This window comes from Dendropsophus ebraccatus, chromosome 7 (genome assembly GCF_027789765.1).
Source record: "Dendropsophus ebraccatus isolate aDenEbr1 chromosome 7, aDenEbr1.pat, whole genome shotgun sequence".
NCBI lineage: Eukaryota > Metazoa > Chordata > Amphibia > Anura > Hylidae > Dendropsophus > Dendropsophus ebraccatus.
In genome coordinates, this window is record NC_091460.1 from 60467507 (window position 1) to 60489170 (window position 21664).

General features: G+C 45.2%; 1 protein-coding gene across 1 annotated transcript; it reads left to right on the top strand.

Moving 5' to 3' along the window:
- Positions 1 to 2887: 2887 nt before the first annotated feature.
- OCIAD1 (OCIA domain containing 1) lies at positions 2888 to 13749 on the top strand. The gene is made up of 8 exons (XM_069976528.1): positions 2888 to 3052; positions 4539 to 4611; positions 6041 to 6094; positions 7108 to 7155; positions 11877 to 12003; positions 12786 to 12991; positions 13160 to 13303; positions 13508 to 13749. The coding sequence occupies exons 1-8, from the start codon at positions 2981 to 2983 to the stop codon at positions 13543 to 13545; spliced, it is 762 nt and encodes a 253-aa protein (XP_069832629.1). The 5' UTR covers positions 2888 to 2980; the 3' UTR covers positions 13546 to 13749.
- The last annotated feature ends 7915 nt before the right edge of the window (positions 13750 to 21664 follow it).

The window sequence follows — 21664 nt, forward strand, 5'->3', positions numbered from 1 at the left end:
CTATCTATCTATCTATCTCTATATCCTCTACAATACGGGGAGGCGGGCAGGGGTGTATGGGTATACAGGGGGGCAGGCTGGGGTGTATGGGTATACAGGGGGGCAGGCTGGGTCTATGGGTATACAGGGGGGCTGGCAGGGGTCTATGGGTATACAGGGGGGCGGGCAGGGGTCTATGGGTATACAGGGGGGCGGGCAGGGGTGTATGGGTATACAGGGAGGTGGGCAGGGGTGTATGGGTATACAGGGGGGCGGGCAGGGGTGTATGGGTATACAGGGAGGCGGACAGGGGTGTATGGGTATACAGGGAGGCGGACAGGGGTCTATGGGTATAAAGGGGGGCGGGCAGGGGTCTATGGGTATACAGGGGGCGGGCAGGGGTGTATGGGTATACAGGGAGGTGGGCAGGGGTCTATGGGTATACAGGGGGGCGGGCAGGGGTGTATTGGTATATAGGGGGGCGGGCATGGGTCTATGGGTATACAGGGGGGCAGGCAGGGGTGTATGGGTATACAGGGGGCGGGCAGGGGTTTATGGGTATACAGGGGGGCGGGCAGGGGTCTATAGGTATACAGGGAACTGCATGCTGTGACCTGTAGTTCCCTCAGTAACAGTACAGGGCTGTAACATAGGAGGAATGGCACCTGTGCCCTGTGTGTAGTATAGAGGGCTGGCACCTGTGCCCTGTGTGTAGTATAGAGGGCTAGCACCTGTGCCCTGTGTGTAGTATAGAGGGCTGGCACCTGTGCCCTGTGTGTAGTGTAAAGGGCTGGCACCTGTGCCCTGTGTGCAGTATAGAGGGCTGGCACCTGTGCCCTGTGTGTAGTGTAGAGGGCTGGCACCTGTGCCCTGTGTATACTGTGCATGGCTGGACTGTGTGTGCTATATACAGGGCTGTACTGTGTGTACTGTGCATGGCTGTACGGTGTGTTTTATATACAGGGCTGTACTGTGCATGGCTGGACTGTGTGTGCTATATACAGGGCTGTACGGTGTGTGTTATATACAGGGCTGTACTGTGTGTACTGTGCATGGCTGTACGGTGTGTTATATACAGGGCTGTACGGTGTGTGTTATATACAGGGCTGTACTGTGTGTACTGTGCATGGCTGTACAGCAGGGGTCTCAAACTCGCGGCCTGCGGGCCAACTGCGGCCCTCGGGACACTAGTTTGCGGCCCAACACCTCAATGGTAGCTTTCCTGTAAGTGCGGCCCTGACACTGTGCTCGTCTTCGGGAGGCCGGCCGACCTGCTGCAGCTGTCCCTGATGCCGGCCCCCCTCTGCCACGTCATCAGCTGCTCAGCCGCGATTGGCTGAGCTTAACTTTATGCTCAGCCAATCGCAGCTGAGCAGCTGATGGCGCGGCAGAGGGGGGCCGGCATCAGGGACGGCTGCAGCTGTTCGGCCGGCCTCCCGAAGACGACGGAGAGGTGGGCGGCGGTGGTGGGAGGGGAGGTGTGCGGCGACGGTGCGGGGCAGGGGCCTACAGCCGCCTAGCAAAGCCGCCGCCCCCTAGCGTCCCTGCCGCACATGCAGCTCCCCGGTCTCTGGAGGAGGAGGCCGCGGGGACTGCAAGGTGATCGCATCGCTGCAAGTCCTGGGGCTGATCAGCAGGATTGGGGGATGCAGTGCAGACCCCCGATCCTGCTTTACAGCCCCAGGACTTGCAGCGATGCAATCATCTCACCCTGCAGTCCCCACGGCCTCCTCCTCCAGAGATTGAGGAGCTGCATGTGCGACTGAGAGAAGAGCGCCGGAGGAGGATGGGTGTGTCCCCTCTCAGTGACCCCCAGTCCCCTGTGTCACCCCCCAGTCCCCTCTCAGAGACTCCCAGTCCCCTGTGTCACCCCCTGCTCCCCCCAGTCCCCTGTGTCACCCCCTGCTCCCCCCAGTCCCCTGTGTCACCCCCTGTTCCCCCCAGTCCCCTCTCAGAGACCCCCAGTCCCATTTGTCACCCCCAGTCCCCTGTGTCACCCACCTGCTCCCCCCAGTCCCCTATGTCACCCCCTGCTCCCCCCAGTCCCCTGTGTCACCCCCAACTCCCCTGTGTCACCCCCTGCTCCCTCCAGTCCCCTCTCAGAGACCCCCAGTCCCCTCTGTCATCCCGCTGCTCCCCCCAGTCCCCTGTGTCACCCCCTGCTCCCCCCAGTCCCCTGTGTCACCCCCCAGTCCCCTTGTTGTGGAAAACCTGATGCGGCCCAGTCTCACCCAGACTCTACCTCCAGCGGCCCCCGGGTAAATTGAGTTTGAGACCCATGCTGTACAGTGTGTGTTATATACAGGGCTGTACTGTGTGTACTGTGCATGGCTGTACGGTGTGTGTGTGTGTGTTATATACAGGGCTGTACGGTGTGTGTGTGTTATATACAGGGCTGTACAGTGTGTGTTATATACAGGGCTGTACTGTGTGTACTGTGCATTGCTGTACTGTGTGTGTGTGTGTTATATACAGGGCTGTACCGTGCATTGCTGTACTGTGTGTGCTCTATACAGGGCTGTACTGTGTGTGTTATATACAGGGCTGTACCGTGCATTGCTGTACTGTGTGTGCTATATACAGGGCTGTACCGTGCATTGCTGTACTGTGTGTGCTCTATACAGGGCTGTACCGTGCATTGCTGTACTGTGTGTGCTATATACAGGGCTGTACCGTGCATTGCTGTACTGTGTGTGCTCTATACATTGCTGTACCGTGCATTGCTGTACTGTGTGTGCTATATACATTGCTGTACCGTGCATTGCTGTACTGTGTGTGCTCTATACATTGCTGTACCGTGCATTGCTGTACTGTGTGTGCTCTATACAGCCCTGTACCGTGCATTGCTGAACTGTATGTGCTATATACAGGGCTGCAGGACGAGCACTTCCGGGTGTGGGCGGGGTTTCCGGGCTGCGCGCTGCTCTGGAGGAGGCGGCGGCAGTGTGCGGAGGTCACGGCTGCACAGGACACTCCAGGTTCATGGTTGTTGTACCAGGCCATGGACGCGAGTTCGACTCAGGCAAATCTCAGCGCGGAGCAGCAGCCGCCGCCACCGCACAGGGGGATGCAGGTACCGCACTGTGTGCACGGCGGCGCTGTGCAGGGAAACACTACTATTATAGCTGCTGCATAATGTCAGTGTCCTGTCAGGGAATAGGGGAGCATGCCGACACTGTGTACTGGGGTGTATGTAGATACAAAGCCTGAGGGCTCTACGGGTGACTGGGGTGCAGGGGCGCCTCTGTGGAAGAAGAGACGTGAAAGTGCCGCCGAGCCATACCATCCCCTGTCCATAACATACACACACACCATCCCCTGTCCATAACATATATACACACACACCATCCCCTGTCCATAACATATATACACACACACCATCCCCTGTCCATAACATATATACACACACACACCATCCCCTGTCCATAACATACACACACACACACCATCCCCTGTCCATAACATATATATATATATACACACACCATCCCCTGTCCATAACATATATATATACACACACCATCCCCTGTCCATAACATATATACACACACACCATCCCCTGTCCATAACATATATACACACACACACCATCCCCTGTCCATAACATATATACACACACACACCATCCCCTGTCCATAACATATATACACACACACACCATCCCCTGTCCATAACATATATACACACACACACCATCCCCTGTCCATAACATATATACACACACCATCCCCTGTCCATAACATACACACACACACCATCCCCTGTCCATAACATATATACACACACCATCCCCTGTCCATAACATACACACACACACCATCCCCTGTCCATAACATATATACACACACCATCCCCTGTCCATAACATATATATATACACACACCATCCCCTGTCCATAACATATATACACACACACCATCCCCTGTCCATAACATACACACACACACCATCCCCTGTCCATAACATATATACGCACACACACCATCCCCTGTCCATAACATATATACGCACACACACCATCCCCTGTCCATAACATATATACACACACACACCATCCCCTGTCCATAACATATATACACACACACCATCCCCTGTCCATGACATATATACACACACACACCATCCCCTGTCCATAACATATATACACACACACACCATCCCCTGTCCATAACATATATACACACACACACCATCCCCTGTCCATAACATATATACACACACACACCATCCCCTGTCCATAACATATATACACACACACACCATCCCCTGTCCATAACATATATACACACACACACCATCCCCTGTCCATAACATATATACACACACACACCATCCCCTGTCCATAACATATATACACACACACACCATCCCCTGTCCATAACACGTGCCATGTCTTTCTCCCCCCTCCTCCGTTCTTTAGGTCTTGAGCAACAGTCCCATTTCCCCAGGTCAAATACAGGTACCAACTATGTTGTGGTGAAAGTGGCCTAGACAGCAGCGTTTATCAATCCTTGTTGTTTTTATGTTTTTATAAATAATGGCCTTATATCTTTTCACAGAGCGATTATGTTCCCACTGAAGCGGAGGCAAGAGTCTTACGGGAATGTAATTCTGAGAGCTTCTGGTACAGATGTGAGTAGTGTCACAGAATCGGATTCCAGTTCAGTGATTTTATACTTTATTAGATGGTTTGGTGGACTACAGACAGGACTACCACTGTCAGTGCACCAATCTGTCCGGCTGCCCATTCTGATGTATATTGGGGCAGGGCTTATCACTGCATCCCAATATGTATTAGGAGGGCGGTCTGGCCAGGGCAGATTGGTGGCCTAAGGGTAGTAGTCCTGTCCCCAGTGAACCAAACCACCTAATTTACTTATCAAATAAACTAGAGAATAAAGGTAAGAAATTTACTTTAATCATCAGTGCTCTGTGCACTATAGGGACATATCAGCCGATTTCCCATTAACTCTTTTTAATCTTAAGTCTTTTTAACTTTCAAAACTAACATTCATTATCATGCTGTAAAACACAATATACTTACTTGTATCCAGGTCCAGTCTTGTGCTGGTTGAAAAAGAGACTAAATGCAGGATGGCTGGCCAGTACAGAGTGACACAACTTATTTCGTCCATCAGTCACATGCCTTCTGTGATGGTGGGACTTCCTGTGTTTAGTTTCTTTTTTTATCAAAGAGATCAAACACAGGAAGTCCCGTATTTACTATGATAAAAAAAAAAATGATTAATGTTAATTGCAAACATACTTTATTTTCCATCTCTTGTTGATTTTAGATTTTGAAAGTTATAAACAAAAACTAGTCCCGGTTTGCTTGCACCTGCATAGGCTAATTCTCATCCCCTGCCATCTGATAGTGTGTGTGTGTGTGTGTGTGTGTGTGTGTGTGTGTGTGTATGTATATATATATATGTATATATATTGTGTGTGTGTGTAAAATGGATATAGATATACACACAGTGAAACCTTGGATTACAAGCATAATTTTTGCCAGGAACGCATTTGTAATCTAAATTACTCCTATATCAAATCAAATTTTCCCATAAAAAACACAAACAATTCCTTCCACAAAAACACAAACTGCAACAGCTCACCACTAATGGCAAGATGCAGACCCAATAAAGTTATAAAAATCGCTAAAAGCAGCCTCCCAACTGCTAAAAAATTCTCCATAAAATTAATGAGGCTCCAGTTACCATTTGCAAATAGTGTAAACCATCCCGCCACTTTTAAAGTGACCTCATGCCGGTTAGTCCTAGTGTAGGACTCTCGACACTATGAGTAATAATTCAAGTATCGTATGTGATGGAACAATTGATTTTGAGGCAGATCTCATCACTGTGTATTGAAATGGGTGACATTGTTTATGGAAAAAATCTGCAGAGTATGGATGACGTTTGTATAAATTGTACTTATGCCTTGTACTGTAATATGCAGATTCTTCCATGCACAAATATGCAGGTAATGTCTGGAGCATTTCCACTATGTGTGAACTTATTCCTAATGTAGATTGTGTATCATTTATAATCTTCTGTAATTTCAGCTGCCCCCTTCTCCATCATAAGCATGCTAGCTACACAGGCCCTTGTCCACAGAGGTAAGATCACAATTTCTGCATATAAGCTGCATTTGTTTATTTCCTTATTGACATAGATAACTTGCTAAATGTATGCACATGCAGATTTTCTTTATAATTAACCTGTAATAATGTATACTGACCCGATCGGTGTGCAATCCTTTCTGCTGCCAGAAGTTTGGGTATCTGTGGATATGACCACGCCAGGTTGGCACCGTGCATGAGTCCCATTCTGATCCAGTAGGCCTCATGCATGGAACTGACCCACTTGAGTTCTGAGTGTTCAGACCCCGACTGATCTCTTGAATGGGCAGGGAGGGAAGCTTGAAGCCATGCGCTTACTTTTCCCTGTGTGTGTGTATGTGAGCAAGACAGTCCCATAGACTTGCATTTTCCTAGTCACATGAGACAGAGCTAAGAGAAAATGCACTAAATGCGCACTTCTTCCAGCTTACTGTAGTGATCAGTCAGGATCTGAACACTCAGACCTCATCTGATCGAAACTTTTGATAAGTTGCTCCGACATATCAAAAGTTTTTTGTAGTGACCGCCCATTTAAATGTTTTCTCGGACAATGTACATAGCCCTACATACGCGCTTCCCTCTTAATGATGGCCCCTGCTCGGCTTTTGTGATTGCCTGAGCGGGATGTCATCAGAAGAACAACACAGGAGATACTGTATGATAACAGTGAAGAAGATATATAGTGCTGGGGAGTGGGTAAGGTATGTAAAGTGGGTATACATAGGAAGACATATTAAGTTTTTGTAGTGTTTTTTTTTTAAATCTCATTATTGTAGAATAAAGCACATGCACACAGCACATGCTCCACATCTAGGTTGTAGCATTATAGCTGCTAATTTGAGTGTGCAAAATATGCTGATAAGTCAATATAATGTAGTTACTAGGTAATAGTCATTTTACATCAAACTGTCACTAATCTGCAAATATGTTTCACAATAAATGGACATAAACAATGATATTCACTTAACATAGTGTGTTATGTGTTAACAGGTTTTTTTCCTTTATTGCAGGGGTACTTACAACATCTAGTAGACTTGGGTCTCTCACAAAACTAGCTTGTAAGTAAATTAATGTTTTTTTTCCTCTTTATTGCCGTTATAGGAAATTTGTACTAAAACTCGTCTGGCTGGTCTACACATTTGCCTGTTATCTGTGTCTTCTCAGACAAATCATTTTTGTTTTACAAGTGCTTAAGTGAGGTGATCCTTACAGTGTAGGCCATAGTCCGCTATAATAGCAGCCATAATCATTAAAGGAGAAGTCCGGGAAAAATTTTTGTTAAAGTATTGTATTGCCCCCAAAAGTTATACAGATCACCAATATACACTTATTTCAGGAAATGCATATAAAGTACTATTTTTTCTGCACTTACTACTGCATCAAGGCTTCACTTCCTGGATACCATGGTGATGTCACTTCCTGGATAATATGGTGATGTCACGACCCGACTCCCAGAGCTGTGTGAGCTGTGGCTGCTGGAGAGGATGATGGCAGAGGGATGCTCAGTGTCCCTCCAGTGCCCTGTGTTCCTAAGTGTCCCCTCAGTGTCCCCCTGCCATCGTCCTCTCCAGCAGTCACAGCCCGCACAGCTCTGGGAGTCGGGTTGTGACATCCAGGGCTGTGGAGTCGGTAAGCCACAGCTCCGACTCCAACTCCGACTCCTGAATTTTATCAGGACCGACTCCAGACTCTGACTCCTGCTCTTTCATAAATGGCCAGTCAGATACCAGGGGAGTTATTTATCATAAAAGGAGAATATGTCAGCTCACCCTTGATAGCCACAATTAGCGCAGGTGTGTGTGGACCTCCTGGAAGTGAAGCACGTTCTGGCTGTATTGCGGGCCGCAATCCGGAAAGTCCATGAAATGAAAAATTCCATCCACGGCTTCAATAAAATTATAGTAGCTTTATTGGGACATCACAAAACAGAAAACAAAAAAAAAAAAAAAAAAAGATAAAAGCACGCCGACGCGTTGCAGGGTTTGAACCCCTTTATCATGGCAAATGTATGTGGGTAACTTACAGGTTTATATGTGTATGGAATGTGATGTCCCGCCTCGGGATAGACACGCCCCAGGCAAAGGAGAACGGGAGCACCTGTTCCGGTCACATGACCATTATCATCCATTAGTATAACATCATAGAATACAACTGAAAACAAATACAAAATATATACATCAGATACAAATATATACACAAATTGCTGGAAAGGAAAAACAATAAATGATAATATAAATAAACATGTGAGAAAAAAAACTAAAACTTTTTCATTAGTATATGTAGTACAAATCTGACTTGTAGTTTAACCCTTTCGGGTATCTAGTGTTGAGGTTGAGAATCCACAGTGCCTCCCTCTTGTGAAACAGATGGGTCCAATCTCCCCTCGTTTGGGTCTATTAACCCTTTCTACAGCTGAAATTTTCAGACCATTCTAGTCCCCTCCATGACACTCAACAAAGTGTCTGGAGAAACCAGAGAGTGAGCGTGGGTGGGTAGAGACCAAAGCTGTGCGTACGTCACTCAAATGCTCCCTGATACGAGTCTTGAGCTTCCGGACACTGGATCCCACATACTGCAGATTGCACACTGTACAGTGGGCAACATACACTGTGTGCGTAGAGCTGCAGTTGATGAAGGAACGTATCCCGAAGCTCCGACCCGTAACACATGAAAAAACTGAGGACTGCTTAGATGCATATTCACACATGCTGCAGCGTGGTGCTGCACAGCGAAAAAAACCCTTCAACTTGAGCCAATTCTCACTATCTGTCTCTCTAGTGCTGATATCACTCGGTGAGAGTAAATTTCCTAGGGTTTGGCCTCTCCGCGCTACATACCTGACCCTAGCATTCAGGACCTGTTCACACTTGGTGTCTGCATATAACAACGGAATATATTTATTGATAATATTACGAATTTCACTAAATTGCGGACTATAGCTGGTAGAGAATGTTAGGGGTTTAACTGAAGGATTAGTGTCTGCTTGGGCATCTGCTGCCCTATCACACAGATGGTCTATCCATTTGTTTAGCTATACGTCTTGCTCTATGTATGATATGAATTTTATAACCCCTACCCAGGAGTCGCTTCTCCAAATTGTCTGCTTCCTGTATGTAGCTATCCTGGCTAGAACAGTTGCGGATGAGACAGATATATTCCCCTATGGGGAGATTTATCGTGACATGAGGTGGATGGCTACTCATGGCGTGTAGTACACCATTACCCGAAGTGGGTTTACGATACTAACGATACATTTGAGTGACGTACGCACAGCTTTGGTCTCTACCCACCCACGCTCACTCTCTGGTTTCTCCAGACACTTTGTTGATTGTCATGGAGGGGACTTGAATGGTCTGAAAATTTCAGCTGTAGAAAGGGTTAATAGACCCAAACGGGGGGAGATTGGACCCATCTGTTACACAAGAGGGAGGCACTGTGGATTCTCAACCTCAACACTAGATACCCGAAAGGGTTAAACTACAAGTCAGATTTCTACTACATATACTAATGAAAAAGTTTTTGTTTTTTTTCTCACATGTTTATTTATATTATTTATTTTTTCTTTTGAGCAATTTCTGTATATATTTGTATCTGATGTATATAATTTGTATTTGTTTTCATTTGTATTCTATGATGTTATACTAATGGATGTTAATGGTCATGTGACCTTACTCGGAACAGGTGCTCCCGTTCTCCTTTGTCTGGGGCGTGTCTATCCCGAGGCGGGACATCACATTCCATACACATATAAACCTGTAAGTTACCCACATACATTTGCCATGATTAAGGGGTTCTAACCCTGCAACGCGTCGGCGTGTTTTTTTTTTTTTTTTTTTTTTTTTTTTTGAGTTTTCTGTTTTGTGATGTCCCAATAAAGCTACCATAATTTTATTGAAGCCGTGGATGGAATTTTTCTTTTCATGAGTTATTTATCACACTGGCTCAGCAGCTTCTCCCTAAGGTCCGACCTGATCCTGGGGCGACTTCTGAGGGAATAAGAAAAGATATAAAGTAGATTCTCCTCTGTGTGTGCAGTGGATGTAGCCAGTCTCCAGCCTCCATGTCCTGAAAAACTCAGAAGTAGACTAGATGGAGCAGGTGGTCTTTTCCTGCTGTATGTTTCTAACTTATATTCGCCATACACACAGAAACACTGCTAACAATGCCAGATCCCTGTAATATAGAGGTTAGCCATAGTGATATACAGGGATCACACATAGTGATATAGAGGGGTAACTGGGGGCACGCCATAACACACACACCTGCAGCCATAGCATATACACACACACACAGCCTTCTGCAGCCATAGCGCGCGTACACACACACACACACACACACACACACACACACACACACACACACACACACACACACACACACAGCCTTCTGCAGCCATAGCGCACACACACACACACACACACACACACACAGCCTTCTGCAGCCATAGCGCACACACACACACACACAGCCTTCTGCAGCCATAGCGCACACACACACACACACACACACACAGCCTTCTGCAGCCATAGCGCGCGCACACACACACACACACACACACAGCCTTCTGCAGCCATAGCGCGCGCACACACACACACACACACACAGCCTTCTGCAGCCATAGCGCGCGCACACACACACACAGCCTGCTGCAGCCATAGCACACACAGCGCGCGCACACACACACACACACACACAGCCTTCTGCAGCCATAGCGCGCGCGCACACACACACACAGCCTGCTGCAGCCATAGCACACACAGCTGCAGCCATACAACACTAAAGAAAAACACACAATCTTCTCCCAGAGAGAAAACACCACACTGAGGACAGAGGTTACTGCTACACTACTCATGTCTTATCCTCCTACTCTATATTACACAGGATATCTTCATATTACACTGCTGCTCATATACAGGCATTCAGGAAGAGAACAGCACAGATCTCCCCCCACACAATGGACTCTTCCAGCTCAGAAACAAACTGCCAAATAGTGACCGACAACTTTTCCTCGACCACCCTTATCTAATGGGGCCAGTGTCCTATTAGAATGTTGCTCATAATATATATTGATGAGCAAAACTTATAACACTCATATCAAAACTCAATTCTAAATTTATTAAAGATTTTTTTAAGGCTGGAGTCAGAGTCTGTACATTTTTTCCAACTCTGACTCCGACTCCAGCCAAAACTAGCTCTGATTTGTTGAACTTTTGGGGGGGGGGGGGGGCAGTACAATACTTAAATAAAATTTTTTGCCGGACTTCTCCTTTAAACATTATACACATATAGCCATTCGCAAAAATGAGACTTATATGATTCAATGCACAGTCTGAAAGGCAACATGTGGTAACATCTATGGCATCTTTAGTTTGGATCCACACTCTGCGACAAATTTCTGTAGCTTTCTTTGCATATCTGTAGTGAAATACACATGTATAGCATAATATGGACATATTTGTGTGTTGTGTACAGGCCCAACCAGCTGTCACTTTAGGTCCTCAGACCGATGATCAAGCCACGACTTGTAAAAATATGCCTGTATTATGTTAGTTTGACACTGGTGTTACTGAGAGGCCAAAAATGGGCAATAGCTAAAAAGTCAATGTTAACAAATCTATGTATCACATAGATCCAGTGAGTTGTGTGCATTGATTTTAAATGTCTAATATATTTCTGAGATTTATTGTTTTATGCATATATTTTTATTGTATAATAAAAAAATATATGTGTATAATATACATCGATAGATAATTAGTTTTGTTTTTTTTTTGCTTGGAAGTTGCTGGTGTCATTGGATACATAGCTGGAAAGATTTCGTACGTTCAAAAGTGCAAAGAGAAATTTTTGAAATTGGATAACTCCCCAATGGCTGAAATGATTCGACAAGGACCAAAGTATCAAGCACAGTAAGACATAAAAGTTCTATAGAAGAAACCGTAAACTCTAAAGGTGGAATTTTTAGTACTAAAGTTTGGTTTAAAACAGAGCAGTTTTAGCTCTCGTAGAAGAGACATTGGGATACAGTCAGTTTCATATGGTTGGAATGGGACTGTTTTTGAGCACCAGTAATGCACATGTAGTAATTAGTTTGCTGTGTAGTGTAGGTGGTCTGGGTTTTGTGGCCCTTAATAACACACTGTTTAACATTACTTGATGTATCCTCTCATTCCTGAGATATGTGGGTTTATATTTTTTCTGACAATTCATGTAATCAGATAGGTGTAAACTCTGTTTTGATAATAAGGATGAATATCGGGTAATGGGTGTAATTATACAGTTTGGGTTTGTTAGGTATACACGCCCCGCAGTGTAAAACACTCACACCCATCCACTTCTATTATTAAATTAAGTTCTCACCCATCTGACTCTCCTTTTTTCCCCTCAGTGTAGTGTACACTGCATGCTGCAGTTTGCCCAAACAGTTGATCAGATATTGGTGGGTTTTTCTGAGAACAGGGCACCAATTTCTCAAATCGAAAAGTCCTATTTAAATGCAGCCATATAGAACTAACCAAATTTTTGATTTTTATTTATTTTTTAATTTTTTAAGTGGTTATCGGGTGAGCTAAGTCCCTCTTCCAGTCATGTGTCAGTAACTTATTTTTTCAATCCTAGGTTCTACTATGAAAATGACTTGCAGCATACAACCTTTAATTTTGTCTTTAGTGATCTGTAAATAACTTTTCAGATTTCCCCAGCGTACAGACCATCCTTCTGAATTTTCTGATGCTGACGTCACAGCCCCACCTCCGCCTCAGACTTCCCCCCCCATTGTGGCTGAACCCCCATCCAGTGTGTATTCCAGCAAGTATGAGTCCAATGCAGCAGAAGTGCCTTTTAGTGCATCAATGAGTGAGTCTTCGCCCACTGGAATTGGAGACAATGTTTTAAAAGGTAAATGGTGTTCGGTATTCTAGGCGATAGGGGCAACTGGGCCAGTTTCACTTTACACAATGTTTGATAGATCTCCCCATTGAGTTAAATGGACATGGACTGAACTAATTATTATTTTTTTTAATCACGGGAGTATCAAAAGGTATTAATCTGTGTATTGTTCTATAGAGCCTGAACCAATCCTAGAAGAGACTTCTAAACAGAAACCAGTGACGTATGATGAGCTGAGAGACCAGAACAGGGACCACTACCACAAGGCTGGTTTGGTGTCTTCTAGAGCACCTGTACAGGAGAAGCAGCCATGGAAGGAAGGTACCAGATTCCGTTTGCTGTTATAGGGGCTGTATGTAATTGATACAGATTTGGTAATTATGGAAGTATTCTGCATCCTGTCACCTAGGCCATCCTATGTCTTGTCTGTTAAGACCAGCTGCATTCTCTCTTGGTTATAGCAGAGCCTTTCATGAGTAAATACATTTCTTCTTATACTATAAAATTGGATTTTCTGTGTTTCAGTCAAAAAGAACAAATACGGCGATGTGTGGGAAGAATGAAAATGCCTGCGGAACACCAAATATTGTTGTCTGTAATAGATGATCCCTATGTTGGCACTTAATAAATGGATGCAAAAAGCAGAACCTGATGGTGTGTAATATTTTAATGGTTTATTTTGCTGCATCTATAAAAAGGAATTACTTTGTTTTCCATTAGAAATAATGGCTTCTATATTTTAGCACAATAAAATTGAGTTTTTCTAAGTGTTTTCCGGCGTCTGTTTTCTAACACTTGATCAGCCACATGAATAACCGTGCACTTATTTCCCATTACGTAACTGGACTGTCACACATTTTTGTGATTTGGTATCAATACCAATCAGCATTTTAGAATGGCAAAACCTGGTAGTTTGGCCCAGTTTATTGGCAGTATTGTTTTCATCTTTTGCCTGTTTTGGCATTTTCCCCTTTTCGGCCATGGTCTGAGTGTAATAGAGTAACAATGCCAGTAAAGCCTTATATGTTGGGGGGAAATTATTACTGCGCTAGTTTAGACTGGATAAAACAAAGAAAAAAATGTGTGTCTTGTCTGCTTTTATGTTATCTAAGTTTAAAACCATCAGCATGTGTTCACACAAGCAGGTTTGTAATTGTAAATATCAAATCCAGGAACAGAATATAAATGGAGGACAGGTGATAAAGGAAAGCCTGAGATTTCAGGTTCATTCCTGGCTTTCTTTTCATTAAAGAGGTACTCTGGGTGGGAGGGCTTTTTTCCACTATGGCCGGGCAGGGGGTGGATGAAAGCAACAACATCCACTTACCATTCTTGTTCCAGCACTGGGTCCTACATCACGCTGCTTCGGTCCCTGGACGTTTCCTGGTCTATGACGCGGCTTAAGATGTGATGTTTCAAACCCACTGAGCCATTCAGCTGCAAAAGCAGGACCCTGCTACAACCCTGAATGACTGAGTGGGCTTCAAACGTCATGTTTTAAGTGGCTTCATAGACCAGAAGACCGGAGCAACGTGATGCAGGACCCAGCACTGGAATCAGGGAGATAAGTGGACGTAGTTTAATTCACCCCCTCCCCGGCCATAGTGAGAAAAGCCCTTCCACTCGGAGTACCTTTTTAATTGCACTTAAAAATCTGAATGTGTAAACACATCATAATAAATCTCCCCCATTGTTTGTAATTGTAATGATTGCAGGTTGTCCCTTTCTGTTTACGCAGCACAGTATTGCAGAAGGTTTACCACTGACATGTGCATTGAGTAAACACACTACAGCCCACATTGTTTCCTCAAGTAAGCCCTGTCCCATAAATATTTAAAAGGGTTATCCAGGATAAATACATTTTAGCTGCTATCTTCTAGAAACTGCATCACTCTTGTCTTCAGTTTCTGGGTTATAGGTTGGAGAAAAAGTAGCATTTTTTTTTCTCGCTCTTAACTAGAGATGAGGGAACCTCGAGCATGCTCGAGTCGATCCGAACCCGAACATTCGGCATTTGATTAGCGGTGGCTGCTGAAGTTGGATAAAGCCCTAAGGCTAATGTGGAAATCATGGATATAGTCATTGGCTGTATCCATGTTTTCCAGACAACCTTAGAGCTTTATCTAACTTCAACAGCCACCGCTAATCAAATGCCGATCGTTCAGGTTCGGTTAGACTCAAACCCGTATCCAATTTGCTCATCTCTACTCTTAACGCTTCACTTCTGCCCCAAGTAAATATAGCTTTTAAGACACTGGTACTGCATGGTGATTATTGTATGCTGTATAGCCACCATACTAGTTAGACTGGATCTGGGTAGAAATATGGAACCGGGAGCGGGAAGAGTATAACACGTAAGAGGTTATTTTGCAGATGTTGCTGATGTTAGATCACTGGCAGGTATTAAAGGGTTAATGTGAAATCCTTCAACCTCTTACTAGCCAGCCAATGCTCTGTTCTATACTGACGAGGGACAGGAACCCTGAGACAACACTCTACAAATGAATAACTCTCCCATTTGGAGGAGATTCTGGCTTAGCATATAATGCTTAATCAAGTTTTAACTGTGAAACATTGATTTTTAAGGGAAGCTACCTACAATAGGTGGCACTGTAGAGAAAGTTTTTACTTCTGTAAATTAATTTCTGTGCACACACTTTGTGATGCCACTTATGTGTAAATGCTGTTTGCACTGACCTCTAGTGGTCAAAAATGGTTAATGATTTTGCAAAAGATCTTTTTGTTTTGTTTCTGAAAGAAAGCCTAGAAATTGCTTCATTATTTTATGATAAGAATTTCAAGCATCATCAGTCATATCAGTAAATAAGATTCAGGAGGAAAGTGTTTTAATAAAAACTTAAGTACAAGGGGCCACAATCTGAGGTTAGTTGGGGCTAAGATTAGAAACTATTACTTTACTGAAAGAGTAGTAGATAATTGGGACAAACTTCCAGCAGATGTGGTTTGTATATCTACAGTAAACAAATACTGGAATGGAATGCCTGGAATGTTAAAAGAGAAAAACATATCCAGGGCAGTAAAACTGGAGGAATTCCACCAGCCTCCGTGTCATACTGGCTGTCTATGGGAGAGCTTGTGCGCCTCTTTGCTCAGAAAAATTGACATGTCCATTCTTCCGCGCGGAGAGCAGAGGCATGAACCCACCCATAGACAGCCAGTATGGCATGAAGGCTGGTGGAATTATGCCAGTTTTACTCCGTGTGAACTGGCCTTTAAAGGGGAACTCGGGAGACTGAAAAACATTTTTGTTTTGCTAATAAGTTAGGCTGGGTTCACACTATGTTTTTGCAATCAGTTTTTTGCAAAAAACGGATGGAAAACTGATGAAAAAAACATGCAACTGTGTGCATCCATTTTGATCCAGTTTTTTTTTATAATGAAAGTCAATGGAAAAACGGATCAAAGCGGATGCACACAATTGCATCTGTTTTTTCAAGTTTTTCATCCGTTTTTTTTTTTTTTTTTTTAAAGGATTGCAAAAACATAGTGTAAACCCAGCCTTGCTTTAAATATTAGTGATTTCATTTTGTATGTGTGTGTATATGTATGTATGTATGTATGTATGTATACACACGCACACACTTCCATCAGCTGAAAGGGACAACACTGCCCCTCTGCTGCCACAGATGTTTGTGTCGGAAACTTCAGGGCTATCCAATTCCTGCATTTCCCGATCCCCTGCTCTGTGATGCCACACAGTGCTGTACAGAGCAGGGTCCCATTTTGCTGTGTACTGTATATTTTTATATACACTGTAGTACCTGGGTGGGAGTCTCTCCCACACTATTGCTGTGTGTGGCAGGCTCTGCACAGCAAGCAGTGATAGCTCTCATAAAGTAATAAAACTTTCATAAAGCAATGTGTCATCAATATATTTTTATTCTCTGGGGTAACCATTTAAGCTTCATGGTACCCTGTGCAAAATTAACTTTGGTGGGGGCACCAAAGTTAATTTTGCACAGGGTACCATGAAGCTTAAATGGTTACCCCAGAGAATAAAAATATATTGATGACACATTGCTTTATGAAAGTTTTATTACTTTATGAGAAAACTTTCCAAGTTTTCCCTGACTACTAAATTCCAAGTTTGCCTACTTACATAGTGATAAATCCCTCCGTATTCAGCCAAACAGATTTTCTGTTCAGGCTGCTGGGAAAGTATAATGACAACACTGTGGAGCAACAATGGTGACCACAGACCTGATACTACATGATAGATATAAACCGTATATCACTGATGTATTCTAGGTAAAAGGTAATAAGGTTGATAAAAGACAAGAGTACATCAAGTCCAACCTACAGAAACCCTACTGTGATTCAGAGGAAGGCAAACCCCCCCTATTAGGCAGATGGCAGTGGCCCCATCACGGAAAAAATTCCTTCGCAACTCCAATAGCAATCAAAATAAATCCCTGGATGAGCGTATCACCAGAAATCTAATCCCCATAACTTGTAATATATTTTTTAAGAAAAGCATCCAGACCTCCCTTGAACTTTTTTTTTTAATGAATCAGCCATGACATCATGATGTGGCGGCGTTCCATATTCTCACTGCTTCTTCCCCCTTCCCTGGGCTTAGAGGGTAATATCAATTTGACAATGTAAAAATTAGTACCTTTTATATGGAGTAAGAAAACTGGGTGTCTACTCAAGCGCTGTCTGTGTGAACTATCTGCGTACTGGGGACAAATGGGATCACCTGAATATCCCAATAGGGGTACCAACAAAAACAAAGTAATTGTACCTGTTCCGTGCATATGATATATAGAATCTGAAATACTCAAGTGAAAACAGCCCTACACTATAGCTGTATATCCAGTACTGACCTCCAAGTTAACGTTCTATCCAGGTTAAGGTTTGTCAGGTAATCCACTATGTGTATCCCTTCTGGGATCATTTGAAAAGAAGCTAGCAATCCTCACTCTAGATCAGGGGTGGGGAACCTACGGCCCTCGGGCCGCATCCGGCCCCTGACACCAACTAGGCTACCAGGGACATGACTGAGGGGTTAACTAGGCTACCAGAGACATGACTAAGGGGTCAACTAGGCTACCAGAGACATGACTGAGGGGTTAACTAGGCTACCAGAGACATGACTGAGGGGTTAACTAGGCTACCAGGGACATGACTGGGGGGGGGGGGGTTAACTAGGCTACCAGGGACATGACTGGGGGGGGTTAACAAGGCTACCAGGGACATGACCTGGGGGGGCTAACTAGCCCACCAGGGACATGACTAAGGGGTTAACTAGGCTACCAGGGACATGACTGTGGGGGGGGGTAACTAGGCCACCAGGGACATGGCTGGGGGGTTAACTAGGCCACCAGGGACATGACTGAGGGGTTAACTAGGCTACCAGGGACATGACTGGGGGGGGGGGGGGGGTTAGCTAGGCTACCAGGGACATGACTGGGGGGGCTAACTAGGCTACCAGGGACATGACTGGGGGGTTAACTAGGCTACCAGGGACATGACTGAGGGGTTAACTAGGCTACCAGGGACATGACTGGGGAGGGGGTTAACTAGGCTACCAGGGACATGACTGGGGGGGGTTAACTAGGCTACCGGGCACATGACTGGGGGGGGCTAACTAGGCTACCAGAGACATGACTGAGGGGTTAACTAGGCTACCAGGGACATGACTGGGGGGGGGGGGGGGTTAACTAGGCTACCAGGGACATGACTGGGGGGGCTAACTAGCGCACCAGGGACATGACTGAGGGGTTAACTAGGCTACCAGGGACATGGCTGGGGGGTTAACTAGGCTACCAGGGACATGACTGGGGGGGCTAACTAGGCTACCAGGCACATGACTGGGGGGGGGGGTAACTAGGCCACCAGGGACATGACTGGGGGGTTTACTAGGCCACCAGGGACAAGACTGGGGGGGGGCTAACTAGGCCACCAGGGACATGACTGAGGGGTTGACTAGGCTACCAGGGACATAACTGAGGGGGTTAACTAGGCTACCAGGGACATGACTGAGGGGTTAACTAGGCTACCAGAGACATGACTGAGGGGTTAACTAGGCCACCAGGGACATGACTGGGGGGGGGGGGGTTAACTAGGCTACCAGGGACATGACTGGGGGGGCTAACTAGGCTACCAGGGACATGACTGGGGGGTTAACTAGGCTACCAAGGACATGACTGGGGGGGGGGCTAACTAGGCTACCAGAGACATGACTGAGGGGTTAACTAGGCTACCAGGGACATGACTGGGGGGGGGGGGGGGTTAACTAGGCTACCAGGGACATGACTGGGGGGGCTAACTAGGCTACCAGGGGCATGACTGGGGGGTTAACTAGGCTACCAAGGACATGACTGGGGGGTTAACTAGGCTACCAGGGACATGACTGGGGGGTTAACTAGGCTACCAGGGGCATGACTGGGGGGGTTAATTAGGCTACTAGGGGCATCACTGGGGGTTAACTCTGGCTACTGGGCATCACTAAGGATTCACATCAGGTACAAGGGGCATCACAGAGGGTTAACTACAATAGCAGGGGCATTAGGGGAACAATACTTTGCCTTGCCCCGGGTGCTGCAAACCCACGCTACTAACTGCTGCGTTTCCCCTGCTAGAACCCCCAAATTACATCAATGGTAGGGGAGAGTAAAGTCATCAAGGTCTTCGAGCACATCCAAAATGGCGCTGATACAGGCAGTGAGCCTTTATTTTATGGAACCTTGCGATTGTCTTCACAGTTCATGGTTGCTATGGTGACTACAGGTGCCCTCAGTGATCTAATTTAACCCCTTAATGACTGGTGATGCGCTTTACATTATGTCATTAAACGCACTTGTGTCCAAGCATAGGGCATAGTAAAGGCAATAAATAAGAGACTTAGGCTAGGTTCACACTGTGTTTTTGAAAAAAACAGATGCATTTGTGTGCATCCGTTTTGATCCATTTTTTCCTTTGACTTCTATTGTAAAAAAAATAATTTTTTTTTGACGGACACAAAAACGTAGCTGACACTACTTTTGTGTCTGTAAAAAAACGGATCCGTTTTTGTTTTGTTTTTTACAATGGAAGTCAATGGAAAAACGAATGGACACAAATACATCCATTTTTTTCATCCGTTTTTGCAAAAAAAACGGATTGCAAAAACAGTGTGAACCTAGCCTTAGAGTTGATATGTACAGGTAGCCATAGATGTGATTTGAGACCAGCCCTGTAACCAGCTCCCACCTTTTTGTATCACTAAAGGAGGACACATATAGTCACTGCACTAACACAACCTGGTTGTCATGGTGATGCTACCACAACTAAACATGGCCACATTGCAGGACCTTGTGCTTTAAGTGCTCCCCTACCATGAGATGGTAGAAGTGTAGTGGATAGACAGTAGATTAGCTGGAATAGATAGCTCAGGTTTCAGCAGGAGAAATATGGCTGTGTTGCTATTTTTGGTAGTACAGTGGTAACTTGGTTTAAGAGCGTTTTGGTTTAAGAGCTCACAGTTTTTCAAAATTGTGACTTGGTTTAAGAGCATTGCTTTGGTTTAAGAGCTCCATGTTCTGGGTGGGAACGTGAGTGGAGGAAGGGCATGGTCTGCATAGCGGGGTCTACAGCACTGTACTCTGACCCAGGAAGTCTCCCTCACCTTCCAAATCATAGCAGATCCACTTCAGGCTGGGGCTTGCATCAGGGGACAGGACTGTGGGGGTAATCTCTTCATAGCTGTAATCCCTCTCTCCCCGGACAGAGAGTGCTGCTATACTGTGCCCACATCTGTCCTGCCTATCCCTTCATGCTCCCTGCAGCCTCTGTCTTCCCTTGTGTTTCCCATCCTCTCCATTACTGTACAGTAGTTTATGATATCACATATTCAGCTGTTTCTTAATCTTTGTTTCATCTGTTTTACATGTTATTCAGAAAAATAAATCATTATTTTTGGGGCGTGGAACCAATTGTCTGCACTTCTATGATTTCTTATGGGAAAATTTGCTTTTGTTTAAGAGCAGATTTGGATTACAAGCACGTCCCGGAACGAATTATGCTCGTAATCCAAGGCACCACTGTATTTGTAGCCAAAAAGCAGGGGGGGGGACTGCCACAGAGGGGCTGTGGAGTTGGTAAGCCAAAGCTCCAAGTCCAACTCCTGAATTTTATCAGGGACTGATCCAGCTCCTTCATAAATGGCCAGTCAGACACCAGGGGAGTTATTTATCACACTGGTGTAAAGTAGATCTGAAGCAGCTTCTTCCTAATGTCCTACATGATCCTGGGGAGACTTCTGAGGCAAAGATATAAAGCAGATTCCCCTGTGTGTGCAGTGGATGCAGCCAGTCTCCAGCCTCCATGTCCTGAACAGCTCAAAACTAGACTAGATGGATCACGTGGTCTTTTTCTGTTGACAATCTTCTAAATATTCACCATACACAAAGGAAAACTGCTAACAATGCCAGATACAAGTCATATAGAGGTCAGACATAGGCCCTGATGTGTCCGTTCTCCTGAATAATCGCGGCCCTACAGGAAGTACACGCTCAGTCAGTCAGTGACTGTAACTGTGTCCTGCCTTACTCACTGATTGGCTGAGTGGGGCCATGACATCACAGTTTCAGGAGCCCAGTGGGGGGACCATGAGCTGTGATACGGGGGACAGGTAAATAGGACTTCTTTATCCCACCACCACCTTTCCCCCCTGCATTT

Coding starts and splice junctions, on each gene's coding strand:
- OCIAD1 (XM_069976528.1), top strand. CDS start 2,981: ATGGACGCGAGTTCGACTCAGGCAAATCTCAGCGCGGAGCAGCAGCCG. Junction 4,612..6,040: donor TGAGAGCTTCTGGTACAGAT/GTGAGTAGTGTC, acceptor CTGTAATTTCAG/CTGCCCCCTTCTCCATCATA. Junction 13,304..13,507: donor GAAGCAGCCATGGAAGGAAG/GTACCAGATTCC, acceptor TCTGTGTTTCAG/TCAAAAAGAACAAATACGGC.